Genomic DNA, 25,098 nt, shown 5'->3' on the forward strand with positions numbered 1-25,098 from the left:
AACAGCAAAATTAACAGGAAATAGTTTTTAATCTTTAAAAGTAAAAGGCAAGTAATGTGTCAACATGTATATATGTTAATATTTATTTCAGGAATATCCAAAATAGCTTAAGTTTAACTACCTTCCATCAGTTAACTAACTGTGCTAGCAAGCTAGCTAGCTATGCTCACTTGAGGTAATTTTTTCATGTTTTGTTCAAATATTTTGATTTTACCACCTAGTTATACTGCATTTAGTGTAAAACAAAGGATTTGATAGACAAAAGATGTTATTATAGTGATTATGATAGAGATAAACTATGCCCCCAGGGGGGCGTTTACCCCTCAGCGTAGGGGGCGTTTTACCCCACAAGCTATGACTTTTAAAAAAATGTTTAAAAAAATTCAAATATAATTATATTCCTTTTAAATAACATATGATCTCAAAATACAGACTTCACTATTCATCTATACATCACTGAGATATCCTGCAGAACAATATTCTCTTAAACACTTGTTTACTAATATCTGAAAATTATAGCATTTACCATGTAATCCTCTTCTCTTCAAATATGTCGCTGGTGTCAGCTTCTCCATAGAGATTTGTATATCCCCGTTATCAACGTAGTGCATAGCAAACTACCTCTTGTTATTTTGGGAAAAACAGGTGGGGTGCGTTTTACCCCAGGGGGCGTTTTCCCCCACTCTACCCTATACCTTTTCCAGATTATGAAAATACACTGAAAATCATAGTAACTCTGAGAGTGCAACCTACTATAGAGTGCAACCTACTGTAGGCCCATATAAAAATAAAGCTTTTGAAAAATATTTTTTGTTTGTTTTGCAGAGGCACATAACTGGGTCAGACTCGGGTCTATATTCCAGAAATAGACACAAAGGTGTTTCTGAACAACCGCACTTTCCTTTTATAATATTACAATCAATGATCCTTCTTAAATAATAATAGCAGTAACGATAATTTATCAATGTCAGTGGAGCAGATTGATATCCCCTCTGGGTAAATTGTATTTGCACCCCATGTTTATCAACACTAAAAATACATTCGAAACACATGTGCAGACAAGCAGTCAAGAGAGGCAAGCCAGTGTCCCTCATTAACACTGCTCGCCTCTGTAAGTCAGATCAGTTTGAAGTGAACAGAGCCCCAACTGGATTTATCTCTCTCAGGCTTTTCGAACTAATCATAACTGGTCATCAGCAAATATTGTCCAAGATATTTGAAACTCCAGAATATATAAAAGTCCAGTTACTGAACCAAGCTGCTTGATTAACCGCTTCTGCTCTCAGATCATTAGTTTCTGTTTGTATTATTCTCATTTGTAAATCGCTTTGGATAATAGTGTCTGCTTTATTCAACGAATAATTATAATGAACCCTATGGTTGACTGCCAATAGAAAATTACTCCTGTGTGCACCACTGAATCAAAGCCATGCTCTTAGTTCAGCTTTAGATGTATTATGTCTATGAATAGATTAAAACATTTTCCTCACATATTTAGCATTGCATCAGTGATGTGTATATCAGTACAACGAACACATCCTTGATGACAGGCGTTTGAATTCGAAGCACTACAGTCACAGTGTGACTCATCAAGAGCACAACAAGCTCTCTAATGCTCTCAAACATGTTTCAAATGGGGAAAACAGCTCAGTTTAACAAATCATCATATTTGAGAAGTTATGCAGGATTTGTGTTTGTTTCCCACCATAAGGAAATATAACCAAGTAACTAATATCATAATATATATGATATACTATATATACTAATATATATAAGTGACTAATATCAGTCCTCCTTAACACAAAACACATTTTTGTGGAATATTGCCGTGTTTATCATAAATTATTTATCTGTGAACATCATTATATTTAAAAAAATTCATGTGTCCAGCCCTTATAAACTTCAACAATCATAACTTCCCCTCCCTCTTAAAGCGACTCCTCTTCTCTGCAGACAATATTGGACAACCTGTTACTGACATGAGATGGCAGCAATAGCAAACCACAATGATCCAACGATCCTATCAATTCTCAGTGGACGAAATCAAGTCATTTTGTCTTGTTCGAGAAGCATCACAAAAGGGAAGAAAAGAATATTGCAACTTCTGTTTCATTTTGAAAAAAAAATGTTTTTCAGCGCACGTCCTATGTTTATCTACATATTCAACACAATTAAAGGCTGATGAGTTGAATCACGTGTTTCAGTAAATGAGACATCAAAAACATTTTGGCCCCCATGCAGGCTTGGAATTGAGAAACACTGCTTTAAAACATTACACAACATAAATATTACTAGGGCTTGTGCAAATAATTTGACACAAGGAGGGCGGGGCAGTTTCATTTTCATAAGTGACCTTGTCAAATGTGTAAAATTTATCTGAAAGCAATTTGATTGGCATTTTAACCTTAGTGTGCAGTGATACAATTTTGTCTGATTTTCACATAGCCTATAGCATAGATTTGCACACGTTTATTTTTTATAGTGATTACTCAAAACATATTTGGATGTTTTCAGAACAAGTTACAGTCATCTTAAGAGGAACTGGCCATGTCTGAAATATTTGTAAAGTCAAATTGTAGGCTACGTAAACCCTCAGCTCAGTCTTGAGAAGTATTTGGCCTTGCTATGCTGCTCTCTGTATTAAGACAAACTATAGCCTTCCTTTTTTGTTTTGTTCTCTTCTATTAGCTGATATTTTGGTTTCATGATTACCTTTTATATGGTCATTGTTCAAAATTTTGCAATAAAAAATCTGGACAAACTATAGAGAGTAATTATTGTAAGTGAGCAAGGGGGCGGGGCCTGTGACGTAGTTCAGCGCGCTCTTCTGTGTACGTCTGGACCGTTTTCTACCAATGACGATGTGATGGACAATATGGCGACGGGAGTAGACTTAGCTTGTGAACCTGTCGTTGTCTAAAAGACTGGCGATCCGACAGGATGAACCTCTGCGCCCAATACTTACGGTGAGTGAAATCTGGAGATTCTCAGACTCGAATTGGCTACCGTGGCCGTGTTTCTATCATTGAGGCCGAATGTGGTTTGTCGGAATGTTGTTTGGCTAGCATTGGCTGTCAGTGCTAGTGCTAGACGCTAGGCTATTTAGCATGCTAGCCTGTAAACGAGACACGAAACTGAATACAAGCAGAAGTGGATGACATATTGTCCTGACTATTACCAAAAACATTGATAGATGAGTGGTTAGGCAAATCGCGACATTTACTTGATCTAGCGAGAATTCGTGTGTACATAGCAGCTGTTGTAGGAGGGCATGCTAGGTATTATATTAGCCCGTGTTAGCTACAAACATACCGCTGGATGAAGTCAGAAAACAATCCGGTTACACATGCTCGCTACATTTGTCACGCAAGGCTTCGAGTGAATGATCTTTAAAAATCAGCCCGAAAAACCAAAACGAGGTTTCATATGTTGCGTTTCTGCTGTAACTGTTAACGTTACATAGGTTTCCATTTTCCTTTCATTTCAGCATGAATAACGAATTACAGTGATGAGCCGTTGGTGACAGTGAACTGATATGATCAGTACGCTTTTATAAAGCTATTATGTTGTTTTATGTAAGGTATGTTGATAACATTTGTGTTTTGACCTTGTTTTATTTGTGTCACTCGATAGTTTTACCTAGCGTGCATTGATTTGGACATATACAATTCAGATCAAAATCAACACTTATTTCTAAAGAGATTACTTTAGACTTTCTCTGTGCTAATGTCTGGTATGCAAGGCAGTGTTTTTTTTTTTAGTATCCGACGTGCATCAGTAACCTTGAGTTGGTTCAAAACAGTGTGACATGAATCGACCGAGGGAGTATGTAAATACATTTAGCGGTTGATAATGACAAATCCAGGCCATTTGATCGTGAAAGGTTGTAAGCTGTGTGCCTAGTAGATGGCGTTTGTTGTTGAGGAGTCGTGAAAGGTTGTAAGCTGTATGCCGGTAGATGCGTTTGTTGTTGAGGAGTTTTGTAAAGAAATGTTGGTGATGTGATGGCAGTTGGACGGCACATTTCAGCTCTAAAGTGACTGAGCACAGTAGATGACTTAAGTACTCTGGTTTTGTTCTGGCTGACAAGAGACAGCAGAAAAGCTTAATGTAGTGCTTTAATGTCATATAGTGCTTGCATAACAACATTTAACTAGATCTAGGAGTGTGGTTTCATTCTGCCTGTTTTAACGGGAAGTTGATTTAGCATGCAATGTTTGGAAGGGACTTTTTGACAACATTAGACAGGTACTTTTTCATTGTTTGAAGTTGTGCTAAAATTATGGGGTTAGAATTAGTCCTTTTTTTCCAAATAAATATGAAATGAATGTAAAGAGATTCACAAAAATTAAGCTTATTCACAAATTAGTATATGAGATCCACAAATAAATTTGCAGACGTGGTAATATTAGGAAAAACAGTACTTTTGCTTGTGTGTTATTGCTATCATAAATATAAAAAACAAGAACTCATACAGGAGCATTTTTGCCCTCATATATTCAAATTTCCACCTCTGACTGGAGGGCAGTATGTATATTATGACACAATTAATTTACAAATGTTAAAATCACATTATAAGGATTGATAAGAGCGCATAAGAGTGCAAATGCTACTATGTTGATGAATGAAATTGAATTCATTGCAAATATGATTCTAGAAACAAACCAGAAGTTACCTCTTCCACAAGTGGTCAAATGAGCAACCCTACTATGTTCATGAGAATACTCACCAACACGGCATTTTTACATTATTTTGTGTGTATTATTGTGTGTTCGTTTAAGCGCAGTAAGCCGTGAAAAAGGACTCAATTTGGTAATTGTGAGCTGTTTGAGATGCGGCTTCATGGAGTTAAGTTATTGAGGGCCAAGCGACGGCCGTGTCAACTCTCTTCCGGAGAGAAGAGAACGAGAAAGCGATGCTGGTATTGATTCTGTGATAAAAGAGTATTGGAACCATTTTAGATATTTTTGATAACACTAGAAGTTGTCTTTGTATTTTTTTAGATGATTCAGAGATTAGAGGTAGGATATTTGTGTGAGGAAGGAATCTTGATGGTGGGATCTTTATGTGAGGAAGGAATCAAATATTTCATTAACAATTTTATTACTAAGTGCTGAAAGAAAAGTTTAATATATCAGTGCATCCAGACCAAGAGATCTACCATTTGTTATGAGTGTGACAGCTTTGAAGTCGACAGTCAAGTTGTGGTAGTATACTAGAGAATTTCAAGTCAGTTGATTGAATTGTCTCTTGTCCAACTGGTCCGGTGCTGCATTGTTTTTATGCCTTGCTAATGCTTTGTTTTCTATGATGTATTTTGTACATTGTTATTGTACTGTTAATTTATTGTATTATTAACTATTATTGTGTTAACAATGCAACATTATCAAGCTGGCTTTTTTTAACCGTCTTAGGGTGCTTTTGGGCCCTGTGGAAGTGTTGACATGCCCTGACATTTGTGCGTTTTTAGTTGCTTTCAAACATTTGAACACTTTCCCCCCCAGCTTTTTTTTTTAAAGTTGCCAGCCACCTCCAGCGTTTTCGGTCTTTTTCACAATTTCATGGCCACCAGAATATTTTGTTGTGTGAATATCTGAACATGCAATTTATCAAAAGAAAGAACAGACCTTGCTGCTTTTAAACAAACAAAAAAAAGTATTCTAGCTTCATGCATTCTTTTTTATCATTAACACTTGAATGTGCATATGTTTCATAAAAAAAAAGTTAGCCTACATTTTGAGCTAAAAGCTCAAGAAAAACGCATTATTGTCAAAGAGTACGTCTGGATCAGATTCAGTACGATGATCAAAACATTGGAGTTGGCCTAGAATCAAGTCCATCAAGACCCCCAAAGCTTCTCAGAGTCAGGCAGCTGCCTTCTAAAAACAGTATCCTTACAAACGCTTGGAAAAACTTCGAACGTCAGTGGAGAAAGGCAAATAGTTCATAACATTGTATTATACATCATATACAGAAAAATATATCTGGTTAACCTGGCTTCTCTTGACGCTCCCCAGCTTCACAGTATAGTAATGATGATATGCTAAAGCCCTCAAGTTGTTGTAATTGGCTACATAGTAGTTTGTCACATCAGATAACGCCAGCAATTACAGTTTTTGAGATTGTCTTTGGTTCACTTCAGTTTCAAGGAGAAAATACTCTGCAGTGCTGTTGACCTTTGAGTTTGCATATTAAAAACACCACATAGACATAAAGAAAATTAAAAACTTGATTTTCACCACAGGGGATCATTCATTACCTGATTGAATTTAGGCTTCTATGTAAGGGATAATGTACATCCAACCGGTGGTTCTCTCAAAATAACCCCTGACAGGATTGGTCTTGATCAGCCTGAAGGGTAGTCTGGCTATCACCAGACCAAGCTCAATCTTTTAAGATTGAACATTAGTCTGGGGAATCTGCTGCTCTGTATTTCTACTGCACAAGAGGCTTGATCAACGGGCATAGTTCAATTGGATAGTCCTTCAACCAATCAGACCAACCATTCGGGTGACGTACTTTGCATTTGCAGAGTGACGCGAAAACTCCAGGCAGGAAACGTGTCAACAAACGTGTTGATTTGTAGCATTGATCAGCGGCTTGCAGAAGTGATTTTTGCAGGTTGTGAAAAAAAAAATCATGGAAGTGATTGGTATTTACACCCACTAAAGCGATTTGTTGCTAAACTAAAGAAACCATTGAGCATCGTTGAGAGGTTAAGAGGAATTGGACTGACAGTCACTCTCTATCGTCATCATGTTAAACCTGCCAATAGCGCCAGGTGGATAAGCCAGTTTGTGATTGGTCCCCGCAGATTTGTAATGGAAGTAGGATAGAAAAATGTACAGGTTTCCAGCCTGAGCTGCAGGGTGAAATCAGATTGCCGGCAGATTGGGCTGGGTTTACCCAGTCTACCTGAAGTGGGGTATTTTCAGAAAACCACCGGCTGTACATTATCCCGCTTATTACACAGCTACATGCCACATAAGTAAATAATTAGACACAAAATATTGATCTGAGTTTAAATATTGTATTAGGTCTTTAAACGCAAAGCTTGAGCAGTTGCAGTGCGGCAAGTTCAAACTAGGGCTGCAACTACTAATCGATAAAATCGATTATAATCGATTATGAAAATCGTTGTCAACGAATGTCATTATCGATTAGTTGGTCTGCTTACGTCACGGGGAGCGTTTACTGGTACGCACACACACGCAAGGTCTCTCTCCCTCAGGCGCTCTGCCGAGCGCGCGCGCTACACGGTTTGGAGCAGTCTCTTCTGTCTCGCATGCGCGCTCTTGCTTGCGCGCTCTAGATTTCGGGAGTTTGAACTAATTCGCGGGCATCAGGGAGCCGCAATCAATATGCGAGAGACTCCCGGGACTTCCGTGATCTTGGGATGTCTGTATTTTGTCTCGAGCATCAGGTTGCGCAATCAGTTCGCTCGCAACGTAAGTGATGGATTAAAATAGCGCTACCGCAGAAATAGGTTAAATTAAAACGGTCTTTACAAAGCGAAGCACTAAATATAAAGGCAGTTAATAACAGCAGCAGTAAAATATTGTTTTTTAGTCACTGTACTCAGTGGTTTTCAGCGAATGCTTGTGCACTAATGCATAATTTCTCCTGTTCTTTACTCAAGCCTGTTAGCTTGCTGGGTAACGTTACCTCCATTCCGTTCTCTTTTTATAGCATTTGTCTACTAAGTTTTAATTGTTTTTCAAACGCGATCTACTGCGGCTCTACGTTCACACAATTGTTTTCAGTCTTTCTATATTTATTTAATCAATTTATCCTTATATTATATTCTTTTATATATTATATATATAATATATATTATATTCTTTATCCTTATATTCCTTATATATAATTAATTTTAAATAAAAATTAAATGAATTATATATTTTAGATGTTTTTAGTTTGTTTTTAGTTCAGATATTCACATCTGAACAACATGTCTGTGTAAATTTGTTTTAACAAAAATTGTGTTAAAACATATGTTGGATATGATTTTTTTAACAATAATCATGTTTGTCAACTTGCCATCAGCAATTATCATTAAAAACAATGCAAATATTGATATTAGTAAAACTCAATGTGTGGCTTTTGCACTTTTTAAAGTACACTTTTACACATACATACCCTGATTTACGGTTTTATTTAGTTATAATAAAAAAAAAATCTAATTTAATTTCTATCCGATTAATCGATTAATCGAAAAAATAATCGTCCGATTAATCGATTATCAAAATAATCGTTAGTTGCAGCCCTAGTTCAATGCTTATGTTAATAAAAGCCTGAATTCAATCAGTTGAAAATATGAAGCGATCGAATCTCTTCTGAAATTTTGGACTGAACCGCTCAATTGATATGGATGCAGATGTACTGTCAACTCACTGTAAAATATGCGTTTTGAGACAAAACATGTAATATTAATATTGTAGCCTGCACTGCAAACTGTGCTGAAGATGGGCTACGTGCCATCAAAGTCACTTTACACTAAACAATATCCCCCATTAGCACATGCAGAAACTTAAAATAAATATCTGAATAGAAAAATATATTTCTAAGGAAAAATGACAAAAGGCTGAATGTTCAACCTCAGATTTGTGGAATGTTCATCTGTTTGGCAAATGTTTGTCATGATATGTTCTGACAATAGAGTAGTTTAAAACCACAATTAACGCTCTGGTTTCTACAGCTTTCACTTAGGAGCAAAAATCTGCCTTTAAACTTGAAAGAAATAAAGATTTGACATTTATCGTGATAATTATCGATATCGACTAATATAAAAAAATTATCGTGATAATTTTTTTGGGCCATATCGCCCAGCCCTAGTATCGAGGTATTTTGTCTGTTATCGTATCGAAGTCATAATTTTGGTATCGTGACAACACTACTGTATTGTTCAGAATAACAATTAAGTTTACAAATAACGTAAGATGTTTTTTTTTCTTGGAAATAATCTGAAAAAATGGGGTCGTCCTATATTCAGGGTCTAGACTTTTACAATAGGGATCGCCAAATATGTGCCCCCCAGGACTGATAAATGCAGCGGAGTCATCAAACAACTCATTCAACACCCAAGAAATATGATGTCGGAGTGTAATGTTAGACGATGGTGAGCCCAAAAAGACAGTCTTAAAAATGCTAAAAGAAAAGCTTACCACGGTGCTAAAAGCGGCCGCTTCGAAGAAACCGACAGGCAAGTATGTCAGTATGTAGCCAACTAAAGAAATAAGGGCCTACCCATAACCAGAGCCGTCATCCAGCTGAAAGCCCTGGATATTGCCAAAGAGCTGAACATACCCACCAGCCAGTCCCCTCATTACTTATTTCAGCTATGTACTGACAAACTTGCCTCTTAATTTCTTTGAAACAGCCGCTGTGATATCGCGTAATGGTGTGTGTCGACTGTTGCGTTTTTAGTTAATTCCTATGGAAGTTCAGCGTCATGCTCACGCGTGAGCAAGACCAGGCTAGCAAAAACAAATACAAATCAACCACTAAAATATCTAACAAGAAGTTATTATTATTGCCAACTACTTATTTGACACATTTCTATGTCAATTAGACCAATGGCATTGCTTTAATGTTGCTGTGTGTCATCACTTGAACTGTGCTTATTGGTCCGTTAAAACAAATAAAAATTAGGAGCAAAATGGCTAACATTGAAGACCCTAAACTGCAATGCTGTTGTGCTTGTTCCAGAGATGTGTTCACCAGACCATGTCCAATGATTCTCTCTTAAATCATCACCTCATTAACATATTCATTTCTTGTTTTGAGCAGGCAGGCAGAGGCCCTGAAGGCTGACATGACAGGTATGTGCTACCATCTCTAGTTTAGTCTATTTAGTTAGGACTTCTATAACATTTGTCAATGTTTTTTATTTATTAGCATGCTATTTTGATGCATTTATCTAGCTTGTGATCTTTAACATAATATAATAGCAATGGACATAAGTTGCACATATTATTAGAACTACTGATGTGATGTATGAGCTTACTTGGAGGCTATTGCTGTTTCATATTTGTCATCTTATCCCTGTCACTTTGGTAACCATGGCATTGGATGTGGTTACTAAGAAGTGCAGATCTTTCTCCAAATGAACTGAAAGGCACTGTTGGACACAGTCAGTCACGTTCTACAGTGCCGCTGCAGCATTAGCTTTTTAACATGTTCCACTCCACCTGTCATGCAGATTCTAAGCTTGGCGCTGCGGAGGTCTGGACTTCACGGCAGGCTCTTCAGGACTTGTACCAGAAAATGCTGGTTACGGACCTGGAGTACGCCCTGGACAAGAAAGTAGAACAAGATCTGTAAGAATATCAATGCTAATACATTGCATAATGATTTGCATAATTTACATGCATAATGCCTTGTCTAAGTTTGTGTATTATGTCGAAAATATCTGACTGTCATTTTGTCCCTCAAATACTTTTGTTTCAGCTGGAACCATGCTTTTAAGAATCAAATAACAACACTACAGAGTCAAGCTAAGAACAGGGCCAACCCCAATCGAAGTGAAGTACAGGCCAATCTCTCCCTGTTCCTTGAGGCAGCTAGTGGATTCTACACACAAGTAAGCAATATATTTAAATGATATTGTAATCATAATTGTTTTTTTTTTAATTGAAATGCTGTTGCTTTTGCCATGAATGCAGCCATTGCTGCTGATATGGTGTCACATAATAAATAAATAAACACAAGGAAGCAGTGTTATTGTACAGTGCTCAATGCTCATTGTTAAGCAGATTGTGGTTGAGACAACCATAGACAAGCTCTGTCACATGACCAGTTATTATGTCAGTCTGTTATTCTTTGTTGACTGTTTCCCATGAACTGTAGTGACCTTTATTAAAATCTCTTTCTGGATTCTTAGTTGTTGCAGGAGCTGTGCACGGTGTTTAATGTGGACTTGCCATGCCGTGTGAAATCATCTCAGCTTGGCATCATCAGCAATAAACAGAGCAGCACCAGTGCCATAGTGAAGCCCCAGCCCAGCTCCTGTTCCTACATCTGCCAGCACTGTCTCGTCCATCTTGGAGATATTGGTGAGGTTGCTGATGTTTTTGTAGCAATTTGGAGAGAGCATTGGCAACCTGCTCTCCTGCTTTTATAAATATGAAATATTTGGATGTTATTCACTGGGGGGTTTCATTGGTTGTGGTTTATTTTACGCAACCCACAGCACGTTATCGGAATCAAACCAGCCAGGCTGAGTCGTACTACAGACATGCAGCTCAACTTGTTCCCTCAAATGGTTTGTATCTGTTTCTGCATGTTTTCACATACTCAAGCTCACCACTGACATTTGAAAATAAAAACAAGTGAATAAAAAATTAAACTTTTCTCCCTCTGCTCTAAGGTCAACCTTACAATCAGCTGGCCATACTGGCCTCCTCCAAAGGAGACCACCTTACAACAATCTTCTACTACTGCAGGAGCATTGCTGTCAAATTCCCATTTCCTGCTGCCTCCACCAACCTACAGAAAGCTCTTTCCAAGGCCCTTGAGAGGTCAGAATGTCTTTGAAGGGCTCGCAGACATTTAAATTTATAGGATCATAATATTTTGCTCACATTATTGTATACAAGTAAGAAACTAGTGCTTAATTCTCTTGCGTCTCTTTAACCCACAGCCGTGATGAGGTCAAAACAAAATGGAGCGTGTCTGATTTCATTAAGGCCTTCATCAAGTTCCACGGCCATGTTTATCTCTGCAAAAGCCTAGATAAGCTGAACACCCTGAGAGAAAAACTAGAGGAGCAGTTCCAGGTGCAGTCAAAACCACCAGCTATAGCACTTCATATCATTTTCTTGGTCTGAATTTGTATACTCAAAAATTCTTCTGACTGATTGGCTCCACAGAGGCTGATTCTTCAGAAAGCTTTCAGCTCCCAGCAGCTGGTCCACATCACGGTTATAAACCTGTTTGAACTGCACCACCTCAGAGACTTCAGCAATGAGGCAGATGAGCACAGCTACAGCTCGGACGAGCAGATCAGCTGGATCCAACTCCTTGGCCTCTTCAGTATGTCCTTTGTCACACTGCGTCCAAATCATTTCTTGTGGTCTTTCTAAACCCTGGGTTAAACATACTTGTAATATTAAAAGATATACACATTCGAAAGTTGGGGGTGGATACGATTTTCTTTTTAAGTTTCTGAAATAGTTTGCATTTATTTAATCAAAAATGCTGTGTAAAACAGTAATTTTGTGACATATTATAATTTAAAATAACCATTCTCTAATTTAATATATTTTAAAATGTGATTTATTCATGTGGTGGCAAAGCTGAATTTTCAGCATGATTACTCCAGTCTTCATGATTCTCCAGAAATCATTCTAATATGCTGATTTAGTGCACAAGAAACATTTCTTACTATTATCAATGTTGAATACAGTTGTGTAGCTTAATATTTTTGTGGAAACCATGATGTTACTGTTAAAAATTTTCTTTCCCTAGTGTCTTTCCTGGGCGTGATGCTAAGCCGAGCTTTACTCAATAAGAACCGAGAGGAGATCATGGGGGAATGCCCTCTTCCTGCCATCAAAGTGTCTCTGGACTGGCTGAGGCTTCGACCCAGTGTGTTTAATGAAAGTACCATGGACAAGCGCCAGTAGTAAGAAAGACTTCCTATTTTCTTTCCACCATAGGGCTGAATGCTATTTGAAGATGTAGGTTTTATTTCAGTTTCAAAACAAAAGCTCAATTTTAGTAGTTCTGTAGATTTAGCATTTTTAATGTGTTTGTATTTAGAAGGGAACTTGTTGTAGTTTCTTAAAGGTAACTTGATCTGCATAATCCCAGCAACAATACCCACAATCCATTGCACGCCATGTCTGTTTTATTTTTTTTCATGATGACACTTAAAATGGTTCTGCCTGAGCCAAGATTTTGAGGGATTGAATACTGTTAAAATGACACATCTTTGGCATTTCACAGCATCTGGCCATGGCTGGTGTCCATTCTGAACAGCTTTCAGCCTAAGGAGGAGGATGCGTCAAATGCATCAGGTATGAGTGCTGCATCGCACTCGGACATTTGCTTATGAAATATCTTTTGAACAGTTCATTCCGTTAATGGTAATGATTGTTTGTTTCACAGTTATTCCACTGCCCGAAGAGTTCGAGCTGCAAGGCTTTCTGGCCCTTCGCCCTGCTTTGCGGTAATTCTTCTTTATGAATTGATAATTGTTCTTGTTTTGACTCTTTATTTTACACACATGACTCTTTTAGCTGTGTTTGTTCTCTTAAGGTTGTTATTCAATGATTCCAGGATGCTAGACTTCTCTAAAGGGCATCAGAGTGTTGTGGAGAGCCTGTTAGTTCATGCCCGACACCAAAGACTCATCAGCCAGGGCAAGTGGGTGGCTGACAACCAACCACGGTGAGCAGTTATTTCACTTTCATTCATATCTTACTCGTGACTTTTTCGGTTTTTCTTGGACTTTCCTGAAGTTTGGCACCTTCAAAATGGTCTTAGTTCTTCTAGCTGTAAAATATGCATTAAAATATATATTTTTTTGATGTTTGTTTATTTTCTTTTTAATTTGTATCTGTGTTTTAATATTTGTCTCAGCTTTTTGCTGACATATGTGCAAAAAAAAAATCATTTTTGGTTTCAACAGGTTGATCCAGTGTCGCATAAGTGATGGCCTTCTGCTCTTCATAACTGATATCCCTGAGATGGTGGTAGAAGAACCACAGGAAAAAGACACACCAGTCCTCCAGGAGTCATCTAATGGTGAGCAGACCTCCAATGATAGCACCCTGGGCCTGAAGTCGGTCCTTTCGGCTGGAAAGAACCAGAACAGTGGGCTGGATGGCAGTGAGAGACCTGTGGTCACCTTCAAAGAGAACATTAAACCTCGCGAGCAGAGTAGAGAACCAATCCGGAACCAGCACCAGAGGGATGCAGGGAAGGACAGAGCTGGATTCAATAAAGGAAATGGAATACAAGGGAAGAACGAGCAGAAGAAAGAGGGCAAAAGAAAGAGTGAGGTGAAGAAAAACAATCATGATAAAACAATGGATGCTGGGAAACAGGTAAGGGAGAATCAATTGTGCCTCATTTTGCTGTAATTCTTAATCAAATGTGTAAACTTAAACTCCTTTTGTTTTTTGCTACAAGGTGAAGACTCAGACTGAGATAAGGAAGACTCCAGTGTCTGAGGTGAGGAAGACTCCAGTCACACAGACTCAAACCACATGCTCTTCACAGTTTATCCCCATCCACCACCCTGGAGCTTTCCCGCCTCTGCCCAGCAGACCAGGTACACTTAGACACTTTCATACATGCCACACCTGAACATTATTATACATGGGCTTTTCAGTCATTGCTCATTTCCTCATGTTTTTCCTCCTTCAGGCTTCCCTCCACCAGCATACGTGATCCCTCCTCCTGTGGCATTCTCCATGAGCCCGGGCTTCACCTTCCCCACAGGTGTATCTGTACCTGCACCCTTCCTCCAGACCGCCTCCCACCCTCAATCTGCCAATCCTGTACAGACAGGGAAACCCTCACACATTCCCTACAGCCAGCAGAGGCCCTCGGGCCCTGGAGCCCTAAACCAGGGCCCTCCCCAGCCTCAGCAGACACAGCCGCTCCCTCCACAACCATCCCAACAAGCCTTGCAGCAATCTGTGCAGCTCCAAGTACAGCAACAGCAACCGCAGCAGTCGCCCACCAAGCAGAGCTCTCAGCTTGGCAAAAGTCCACCACATCATCACAGCATGCAGCAGGTAATGTGACGCCTTTATTTAAAGCATGTGGTATTACATGAATACCGATTTAATTTGTTCTTGTGATGCTGAGGTTCAATATCTTGACAAGTCCGATTACCATGGAGACTACATAGAAACATTTATGTTGCCGACCTTGAGTAATTTCTCTACTTTCTCCTTTTTATTTTTTCCTTGCAGGCTTACATGCAGGTGCCTGAACAGTCTGGTCAAATGTGGAGCCAGCACCAAACTCAGCCCACCATGCAGAAAATGCCCATGCAGATGCCAGTCAAACAGCCTTTCTTCATGCCAACCCAGGACCCAATGAAGCTTTTTGATCACCCTATGAGCATGCAGCCCCCTCAGCCCAGCATGGACAAGAAAATGAAGTTTCCAGAGGTCAAAATGCAGGATTTCTACTGGGAGCCACCTTACCACATGGGAGGAGAGGGCAGGAGCGGAATGGTGGACAGGATGGGCAAACGTCAGCCTGGAGTCTTCTGCCCCGACCAGGAGAACATGCCCAGAGGGTCTCCATATGAAGTTAGCACTCTTTTTCATCTGTTTATACAGCTGTTGTATGTTACAATCAATTAGTGTCAGGCTTAATATAATTTGATGATAGCATACTATTGTATTTTAGTTTTCTATGAGCTTAGTATGTAGTATGCATACTATGTATAGAAAACAATAACAATCAAATTAACATATCTTTTTATAAATATTTAAATTAAAAAAATAATATTAATATTTAATTTAACTATATTTTATATTTAAATATAAATAAATATCTGCATAAACTACCAAAACTACTTGAGTTTTTTTTTTTTTAAGAATTCACATATGCTCACCAGGGCTGCATTTATTTGATCAAAAATACAGTGAAACAGTGATATTGTGAAATATTATTACAATTAAAGCCACAATGAAATGGCAATAGTGACAGATTCGTTATTGTGTATTGTGCTGTATAGCTAAATGTAATGGGTTATAGAAAAATAAATGTAGGACAGGGATTTGGTTCTGTGTACCTGCTGTTGTTTGGACTTTGAGATGTGGGCGTTGCGCTTAAAACATTAAATCTAGCTTGCTGGAGTTTAAATTGACTTAATAATTGGACAAGTCCTTTATAAGTAACCAGAGAGAACTGTTGTTTTTACCAGAAGGTCAAGTTATGACATTTGTATTAAATATTGTCCATCATTTCTTTCAAATAACTGTGGTCTATTTATATATTTTAAAATGTTTTCCCCCCCACAAAATTTCACAATTTATTTGTGTTATGGCAAAGCTAAATTTTCAGCATCATTACTCCAGTCTTCAGTGTCACATTATCCTTCTAATATGACATTCTAATCAGTGTTGAAAACAATTGAGCTGCTTATTTTTTTTTTGTAAATCTAGATTTTTTTCTGGATTATAAATGTTATCACACTCGCTTTATATCAATTTATTGCATGTTTTTTAATGGTAATGTATTTCTTTTTAAATATTAAAATATTTTACTTTTTTATATTTATATTTCTTAAGGCATTTTAATCAAATATGGATTGAAAAAGTTAATTTCTTTTTAAAAACTGGACATCACTCATTAATTTAAAACATGCAACATTAGGTCAAGCATGCAATGTATGTACTTCATTAATGCTTTAAACATGTATTGTTTAATAATGTGTTCCATTTCACATTATTAATTCATAGCATTCTGCTTGGTGCAGTGTTCCCTAAGCAGTAAGCAAGTATTCTAATGTGAACACGACCTCAGTCCTCATCATTCTCAGTCAATTCCTTCCACTTGCCTTTGGTTTAGCCTATATAGGCTCAGCCTCTGAAAGAGATCTGTTATGACTCTGTGATTATCATGGGTTTTTCGGCATTAGCTGGGGATCATTTACATCCACATTGGGTTTTATAGAAACTTGATCTCAGCGGTTGTGGAGAAGCGCATGCTTTCTAATTTTTCATCTCTTCTTTCACGTTTCCACCTCTGTCGGAATCTTCTGTGAAGTATTCTGTGATTCATTTGTGTGTTGTCTGAAACACTATTTTATAGTCAGTTTATTTTTTTGAGACAGTCAAAGAGCTTTATCACCAGTTTGAGAATGGCACTGATCTTCACAGGCTGCTGTTTTTCTCTCAGAAAGCTCTAAAAGGCTGCTTCCTATTTTCTTACATCCTGTTTCTCTCATCCCTTTCCTCCCTCTCTCTCTCGCCTTCCTTCCTTCCTTCCCCTTTGTGCCTCGTTTCTCACTAGGACAACAAGAGCTCCCCTCTTCTGCCCCCAGACCTGTTAAAGACTCTGGCGGACTTTGAGGAAGAGGAGGAGCTGCTCTTTACTAAACCTCATGATTTCTACCAGGCCTTGGCTGGCCCTCTAAATTCTGCTCCTGGAAGGAACATGTTTGTATGTAGTTCTCCTATCTTGTCGTCTGGTGGGAGTGGATAGTTTTTTTCATATGTGCTTCTATGGATAAAAACAATCTGGTCCCTGTTTACAATACCAGTTGAGAGTTTGGACATACCTTTTGTTTTCCAATATATTAGAACAATCGTATAAGTCGTCATCCTAACTAAGAAATAACACAGAGATGGCATACATGTAACATCATGAGATGCATCCTGGGATACTTTTTGAACAGTATTGAAAGAGGTTCTTATTCAAATTAATATCTAGATATAAGTTGTATTTGTCTATAAAAAAATGAATTTAATAAGCTTTTAGATTTTAAAAAGGTTTTAAGATCTTAAGAAAAACCAATTCAGTCTAATGTGTCCAAATGTTGGACATGTATCAAATGAGTAGTGTGCTATTACGTACTATATCTTTCATTTCTTATAATATGTGGCTATATCTGGAAATATAGTTTTTGCTTGTACTGTGGTTTGCCTATAAATGAATTATCTGTTGGAATGCATGTTCTGCAGAGTACTCATCTTTTGTGCTTTTCTCCCTCTGTAGTTGCCAAATCCATCACGACTAGACAGTGGAGCTGATGTGATTGGGCAGTCTTCTCTTCTCCCCCGATTTTCCATTCAGGTAAAGCTGCAATGCTTTTTCTCTCCCAAACAAACACTTTTGTCCTACTTTGCACTGTGGATCAAAAGTCACCAGGTGGCAGTGTTTTCCTTCAAAACACTACCAAATTTTAAATTTGATGGGCTGGATGTTGCTTTATTTTTACTCGCCAATAAAGCACTGACTGGTAATGTTACTAAAAATATTCCTTTTTCTGTTTTACAGGACAGCTCCTACCAGAACAACAGTATTTTTAGCGAGGCATACGGTAAAAATATGGCCCCTGCGTCTAAGCCGGATGCACCCATGATGCACCAGGAGCCATCGCTCTACTCCCTATTTGAAGGAACCCCATGGTCCCCCTCCCTTCCTGCTAGCTCAGGTACCATATAGTGATTTTGATTTACTATAGTATGTGAGCATTAACTAGATGGCTTAGAGACATCATATGAAAATTCATTTCATCCATACTCTTTATTTTAGGTTTGTACATGTGAACTAACAGCATCGGTTTATGAATATTCTGTTTCCGTCTTTTGTTATAGATCACTCAACACCAGCCAGTCAGTCCCCTCACTCTTCCAACCCAAGCAGCCTGCCTTCATCCCCACCTACCCACAGCCACGGCTCCCTGCCCTTCTCCAACTTCGGCCCCATTGGGACACCTGACAGCAGAGACCGTCGCGTAACCGACCGCTGGAAGGCCGATAAGACTGGTAATTCCCATGCTGAGAGCATACTCTGTTGGTTCTATGTATCTCTTCTAGTGGTTGACTTATACATTGCCAAAGCTCTTATATTTATACACTATATTGCCAAAAGTATTGGGACACCCCTCCAAATCATTGAATTCAGGTGTTCCAATCACTTCCATGGCCACAGTTGTATAAAATCAAGTACCTGGGCTCGCAGACTGAGAATGGGTCGCTCTCAGGAGCTCAGTGAATTCAAGCAAATTCAAGTCGCCAACTTTCAATAGCTACAGACCTCCAAACTTCATGTGGCCTTCAGATTAGCTCAAGAACAGAGCGTAGAGAGCTTCATGAAATGGGTTTCCATGCCCAAGCTGCTGCATCCTAGCCTTACATCACCAAGTGCAATGCAAAGCATCAGATGCAGTGGTGTAAAGCACACCGCCTCTATTAAGTTTGGTGGAGGGGGGATTGTGGTGATGGGTTGTTTTTCAGGGGTTGGGCTTGGCCCCTTAGTTCCTGTGAAAGGAACTCTTAATGCTTCAGCATACCAAGACATTTTGGGCAATTTCATGGTCCAAACTTTGTGGGAACAGTTTGGGGCTGGCACTTTTCTGTTCCAACATGACTGCGCACCAGTGCACAAAGCAATGTCCATAAAGACATGGATGAGCCTGTTTGGTGTTCATGTGCCACTGGCCTACACAGATTCCTGACCTCAACCCTATAGAACACCTTTGGGAGGAATTAGAGTGGAGACTGTGAGCCAGGCCTTTTCGTCCAACATCAGTTCCTGACCTCACAAATGCGCTTCTAGAACAATGGTCAAAAATTCCTGAATGGAAAGCCTTCCCAGAAGAGTTGAAGCTGTTATAGCTGCAAAGGGTGAGCCGACTCCATATTAAACCTTACGGATTAAGAATGGGATGTCATTAAAGTTCATGTGCCAAAAAGGCAGGTGTCCTTTAACTTTGGGCAATATAGTGTATATAGCCCATGAGATTTTTGTATGTTTTGCCAGGAAGTGTTGTGAGAGGGACTTTTATTTTGACTGCAATGAAACCTGAGAAAATGCACAGGAGATCTTCTCCGATTTTAATACTTTTTAAATATACTTTTGGAATAAAAAAAATTGCACTATCATAAAAATTAATGTACAGTGCGTGCAAGACTGTCTTTCTGTGCAAATGATCTAAACAGTGTTAACTGAGATGTGGACAGGAGAGTTAAGCTGCCAATAGAGACGCACGAGTGAGCAACTTCAAACTACTTTGCTCTAAATCCAGCTTTCCTCTGTCATGTCATATTCACTGTGTACTATATCGTCGCTGTCCGATGAAAACCGCGTATGTCCATTTTGACGATTTTGAGATTTTTCTACGGCTAGAATGTCCAGGTTCATTTCCATATACAGTATGCTTCACATATCTAAATGACCAATGAAAAGTTGTGAAATCATGTCATCTGATTTTCACCTATATCCATTTGGTGTCAAAGCTGTCAATCATGCCGCGTATCTCCCACCCTGTGGAGGCATCTCGCCAGTCTCGTGACTGTAACAGCGACATCATGTGGCGTATTCAAATGAGTACAAATATTCTCTTTACTAAGATCACACTTTATATCCTTTATTGGAAATGTTGTTTTTTGCCGAGATATCAAGCTGTAAATATGTTTAAAAAAATTTAAATCTGTTTTACAACTGTTTTAAATCTTCACCGACCCCTCAGTGAAAATCTTAATATAGAAGAATCAAAATATAGGAGAATATTCAATGGTTCAGAATTCAAACTTTATTGATTACTTCACCAAATGTTTTAAATATTGCATCACAATATTGCATCACCGACGTTGGATCCGGGACCTTTTTTATTGGATCCGGCACCTCCAATGAAAAAATGTATCGCCTAAATTAAAAACATAAAATTACTATTTGTGTAGTGTTCGATGTTGTTATCGATGGAGATGCGCGGATGAGGTATTATTTCATCCTCAACCGCATCACAAAACTCATCATCCGCACAAACGTTTTTTGAACAAATTTCAAAGCAGCGGCCGCCCGCCATCCGCTGATTGTTTTGCTGTCTATGGGCGATGCTGAAGTGAGCAGCGAGGCCAGAAAGCCCTTGTCTGTTCTAGAAAGGACGCAGCAAAGATATTTAATGCTAATATATGAATCATAGGCCTATGCTGAGTTTCATTCATTTATGATGAAATATGCGCTCCAGTTCACAATGCAAGTGAACGCAGCGCGCCGGTGCCTCCATGTTACAGTTATTATATTGTCTGCTATAGCCTATATGCTTTTTATTTATTAAATACATGCAATTGGTTGATGAAACATTTATTAAAATTAAGATACAATTTATACAAAACGAAATTCACTTTAAAGAAAGGTTTTCAACAAAGCAAAACTTAATTAAGTGGTAAAAATCATGTCTGAAGATTTACAAAACAAAACTTAATTAAGTGGTAAAAACCATGTCTCATATTGCGCATCTTATGATCCTATATTTTATTACAATTGTTTTTGAGCTAAAATGTCATACACATCATATAGCCTATACCTACACACTGTATTGTGATTCTTTTATCAAACATGTTGGGGCCAGTCAAGGGGTAATTAAACTGCACGATCAGTTATCGGTAATGATACATTGTTTATTATTGTAAATGTTTACTATTGCAAATGTTTATTATTACAAATGTTTTTCATTTGTTTAATAAATCTCTTAATAATGGCAGGTGACTATATCACAGTCAGCTTTTATTTCTATCTAAAATGATTGGCGGTCGGTCATGGGGTAGGCTACTTGGCTGAGAAAAAAATGATAGGGGGTATGTTATTGAAAAAAGATTGAGAAGCACTGCTATAGGCAGTGTAATTTTTTTTGTTCCGTTACCTCCAAGCCGCGTTTTGAGTTGCCGGATAGGCAGTGTAATTTTTTTGTATATTTTACAAAATTACGGTAGGACTGCAAACAAAGTATCTGTCTTGCATTGCCATGTCAGTGTATTGATTCATTGTCCCTTCATAGTTTGCAAGAGACATTTAATAAACTGAGCGTATTTAATAAACTGAGACGTAAGCTATTTAATAAACTGAGCGTAGCCTATTCATCTGTCAATATAAAACGCAACTTGGTCATTCTAATTAATGATCGGAAGAACGCGTATCCACCACCGTTACTGTAAAATATGCATGTATGTCCATTTAAACTTTATTTTGGTCAAATATGGATTATATAATTACAATGGCAAGAATATGGTTATATTTAAAGATGCCGTACCAAGTATGACAACGCTACGTTCAACTGCTTTTGAAATTACGGTGTTTTTTCACTTCCTGAAAAGTAACCGTTTTGGACATACGTGAGTTTCATCGGGCAGCGACGATATGTATAATTGGCCACTGCTAGCCTCTGTTATTTTAAGTAATTAATAAACTGTTAATGATTTTTGAATATGTACATTTTATGATTGGTATGCAAATATGACTATCTTCAGGTGTGAGCGGCTTTGGGTTGGACTACCTGCCTTCTGCCTCGTCCTCTGTGTCAGAGACAAACAGCTGGCACCAGGGGGCGCCAACCAGCAGCTGGGCAGCCCAGGACATGCCAATGGAGGACTCTTCTACTGTCCTCCTTGACAGTTTCAAGGTAGCATGAGATGTTCCGTGTAACATTTTGGTGTGGTATTTTCTACACGTTCGAACCGTAGATGTGCTACAACATATTTTGTCAGTTGCTTGGTGGTTTTTCTTTGGTCTTAATATCCCTTCACTTTCAATTTATTCTACCCCTTTTTCTGCAGTCAATCTGGTCGAGCTCTATGATGCAGCCCGGTCCGTCTGCGCTGGAGCAGCTCCTGATGCAGCAGAAACAGAAGCAGCAGCGCGGCCACGGCAACATGAACCCGCCACACTGAGAGCCCACAGGAAGACGCACTTGTGTCAAACATGATTCAACAGAAGAGGTGAAACACCACAAGCTCCAATCGGAAATTTCCGGCATTATCTGCGCGCGGAGGCTGGAGACGGCGAACGATGTGAAGCGACAGGCTCAAAATGAACCGCTCGCCTGACCGACGAGGGACGTGCAGCCCTCTCCTCTCCTCTCTCTCTCTCACTCACTCTGTCTGTCTCTCTCCCTGTGCCTCTATGGCAACGAGGGCGTGCAAGCACCTGACCTGTCACGCTGCTCAGCACGTAGCCGCTGCAGAACACTGACTCTGAGGGGACAAACTCTCTCTGATCTCTTCCTCTGGGGGTCAAAGGTCATTCTCCTGTCTCATCTGGACTTAAGACTCTGGACTAGACGCCCATATGCCACCTGCTTAAATCGCTCTGTGCGACCGGCACGCCGCACGTGGAGGAGTTAGGTGTGGGCGTGCGTGTCGGAAAGGGATGTTTATTGACAGCAGATGTGGTTTTACGAGGGACGAAAAAAAAAAGAAAGTAGTGGTTTTGTTTTATTCCAAGTCTGGATTCATTTTCTCAGAGGGATTCGTGTCGCTATGTCCAGAATAAAAAATAAAAAAACGGAATGAATGAAGGATGATGCAATCGGCTTGAACGTGCGCATCTAGAGAACGTGCTCGAATATTAGGACTTAGATTGACACAGGCATGGATCATGGTGTTGTCATGTACAGTCTGTTGATTTGTAAGAAGAGTTTGGTGAACGGGACAAGGAACGTCTCAAGTTCGAACCATTATGAAGCTCATAGCGACATTTATAGCTCAATCAGTATCAAGCGGAGTTGGGGGTTAGACTATAGATGTAGGATGTAGTATCATTAGCTGCAATAGAGACTGCAATTATTAACAATACTGTATTTTGTGACTTGTTCTGTAGCAGTTTTAGCTCTCTGAAATATTATTCAGTAAATATGTTCAATAGTTTACTGCTAACGGGGGAGTTCATTCGATATAAATGTGTGCCTCCCCTTCTCCCTCCTTTCCTGATTTCTTTACTCTAGCTTACCAGCATAACGGCTTCTTTTGTTCCTGTTCTGCCTTTTTATTAATAGTTTTAAGCTTTATCAGCTCTCTTTGTGCCTGGTCTGTGTTTTCTCTCTTCCTTTTGTTGTTCTTTCTCTATTTTTGTTTTAAGGAATCGTTAGAATCGCAATCACGTTGGCACTGTAGGGAAGGTTTGGGAAACTTAGGCGAACAGGTCAAGCTGCGACGCTGTTGGCTTGTCAGAAAGGGACGCGAGCCGGGGAAGCCCATTTTCCCACAGCAACCTCACAGCCACTGAATTGTTTTTCTTTCAGGTACCATCTCCACAGGAACTGTATACTCTGATCGGTTTAAAAACCACAGACCGTATCTCTGAAAGGATGTTTTCCCGCGCTCCCGTTATGCTAAGCACTAAAAAAAGAGGAATAGCGTCAGCCCGATTACTGCTTCACTCTGAAATCTTGTAATGTATATCATCAGTTGCCTCAGGTTAGCGTCAAGTGACTGTTTCTCATGGGATAGTGCGCTAGAAAGTGGTCACATCATCATAGACGCCCTGTTTGCAGCATGTTTTTTTTTTTTCTCTCTCAAGGTCAAAATCGAATATTGTTTTGAAAACTAACGGTTCTCTTTTCAGTAGAGGATATAGCACTGAGTAAGCCTTTGAGACCTTGTAATGGGTGCCACTATTTGGTAAATGTTCTGGGGCCAGGGGTTAGTGTTGGATAGGCTGAGATATATCTATAATGCGTTCTCAGTGGTTAATTCTACCTGGTTAAGCAATGTTCGGCGAAGGTAATTTGCAAGACGTACTCTCTTGTATGATGAGAATAAAGCGTGTTTTTATTTTTGAGTAGAGAACATTTTATTAAAGACAAACTTTAAATGATGTGTCTATTTGCTGTGTGATTGTGCTTTTATTGTTGCATTTAAAATTGTATTTAAAAAAAAGAGGAATTAATAATTACGTGGAATCTTAAAAGTTGAGTTAGGTCAAAGTATCATTTGCAAAAAAATAAAATAATTCTACAAGTAAAGCAAAGTTCCAGCGGGAGCTGAGGCCCCATTTTGTTCATTTTTTTTGTTTTCCTCTTAGAATCGTTCAGTAAGGAGTTTTCAGAAGCCTGTGATCTGATTGGTTGCTGTGGACGTCTAACATTCTTTTATTTTGGATGGACTTGTAGTGCACAGTTTTGTGTGAATGTGCTTTATTTTGATACCCTGTATCTCACTGCTGTGTAAATGTGGATTTTTCCCTGTTGTCCAGTATCCATCTTTTAACTGTGGCTTCTGTAGTGATGTACATTACAATGCTGATCACAGGACAACAGCCTTGCGCCTTTGGGCCGTAACATAACATTCCAACAATAAAGCTAAAAAATAATAATAATAAAAAAAGAACAGCCAGCTTTTTACATTAAATTTACCACTATGAAAGTTTGTCCCAACCCTGAATTGAGTCTGCCACTCTTGAAATTCTGCATGAAATCCATCTTTCAGAATGCCTTGTATTTTGGATGAGGGAGATATCCAGTCAAATTCTCTTTTTTTTTTTTAAGAGGATTTTGTCAGGGAATAGTTGGGTTTGAGAATATCTCCTTCTATAATGGGCTTGATTTATTGTGTTCTTGTTCTTTGTGGACACTTGTAAACGCTGGAATCAGCTATGCCTTTAATAAAATAAACCATGTCCTCATAA

The 25,098-nt window shown here is 38.8% G+C and overlaps 1 protein-coding gene across 4 annotated transcripts; it reads left to right on the forward strand.

The window, feature by feature from the left end:
* Window positions 1–2,819: 2,819 nt before the first annotated feature.
* On the forward strand, window positions 2,820–25,098 carry smg7 (SMG7 nonsense mediated mRNA decay factor). Of its 4 annotated transcripts, none has more exons than XM_077231932.1 (23): window positions 2,829–2,966; window positions 9,790–9,821; window positions 10,202–10,319; window positions 10,450–10,582; window positions 10,883–11,054; window positions 11,192–11,263; window positions 11,369–11,519; window positions 11,642–11,777; window positions 11,871–12,033; window positions 12,469–12,625; window positions 12,949–13,019; window positions 13,111–13,171; window positions 13,261–13,392; window positions 13,634–14,051; window positions 14,137–14,278; window positions 14,374–14,747; window positions 14,928–15,272; window positions 16,984–17,133; window positions 17,689–17,766; window positions 17,971–18,127; window positions 18,291–18,461; window positions 21,945–22,096; window positions 22,251–25,098. In XM_077231932.1, the coding sequence occupies exons 1-23, from the start codon at window positions 2,941–2,943 to the stop codon at window positions 22,362–22,364; spliced, it is 3,525 nt and encodes a 1,174-aa protein (XP_077088047.1). In that variant the 5' UTR covers window positions 2,829–2,940; the 3' UTR covers window positions 22,365–25,098. The 4 variants fall into 4 exon arrangements, with proteins under 4 accessions (XP_077088056.1, XP_077088047.1, XP_077088053.1 ...); XM_077231938.1 differs by having other exon boundaries at window positions 13,282–13,392; XM_077231941.1 differs by lacking the exon at window positions 16,984–17,133 and having other exon boundaries at window positions 2,820–2,966.

The sequence above is a fragment of the Siphateles boraxobius genome, unplaced genomic scaffold, assembly GCF_051911475.1.
Source record: "Siphateles boraxobius isolate OS27281-9 unplaced genomic scaffold, OSU_SipBor_1 1, whole genome shotgun sequence".
Lineage (NCBI taxonomy): Eukaryota > Metazoa > Chordata > Actinopteri > Cypriniformes > Leuciscidae > Siphateles > Siphateles boraxobius.

Excerpts from the sequence above, each read along its gene's own strand:
- smg7 (XM_077231932.1), top strand. The coding sequence starts at position 2,941 with ATGAACCTCTGCGCCCAATACTTACG. Across the intron at positions 13,020-13,110 it reads GGATGCGTCAAATGCATCAG|TTATTCCACTGCCCGAAGAG; the intron begins GTATGAGTGCTG and ends TTTGTTTCACAG. Across the intron at positions 17,134-17,688 it reads CTCCTGGAAGGAACATGTTT|TTGCCAAATCCATCACGACT; the intron begins GTATGTAGTTCT and ends CTCCCTCTGTAG.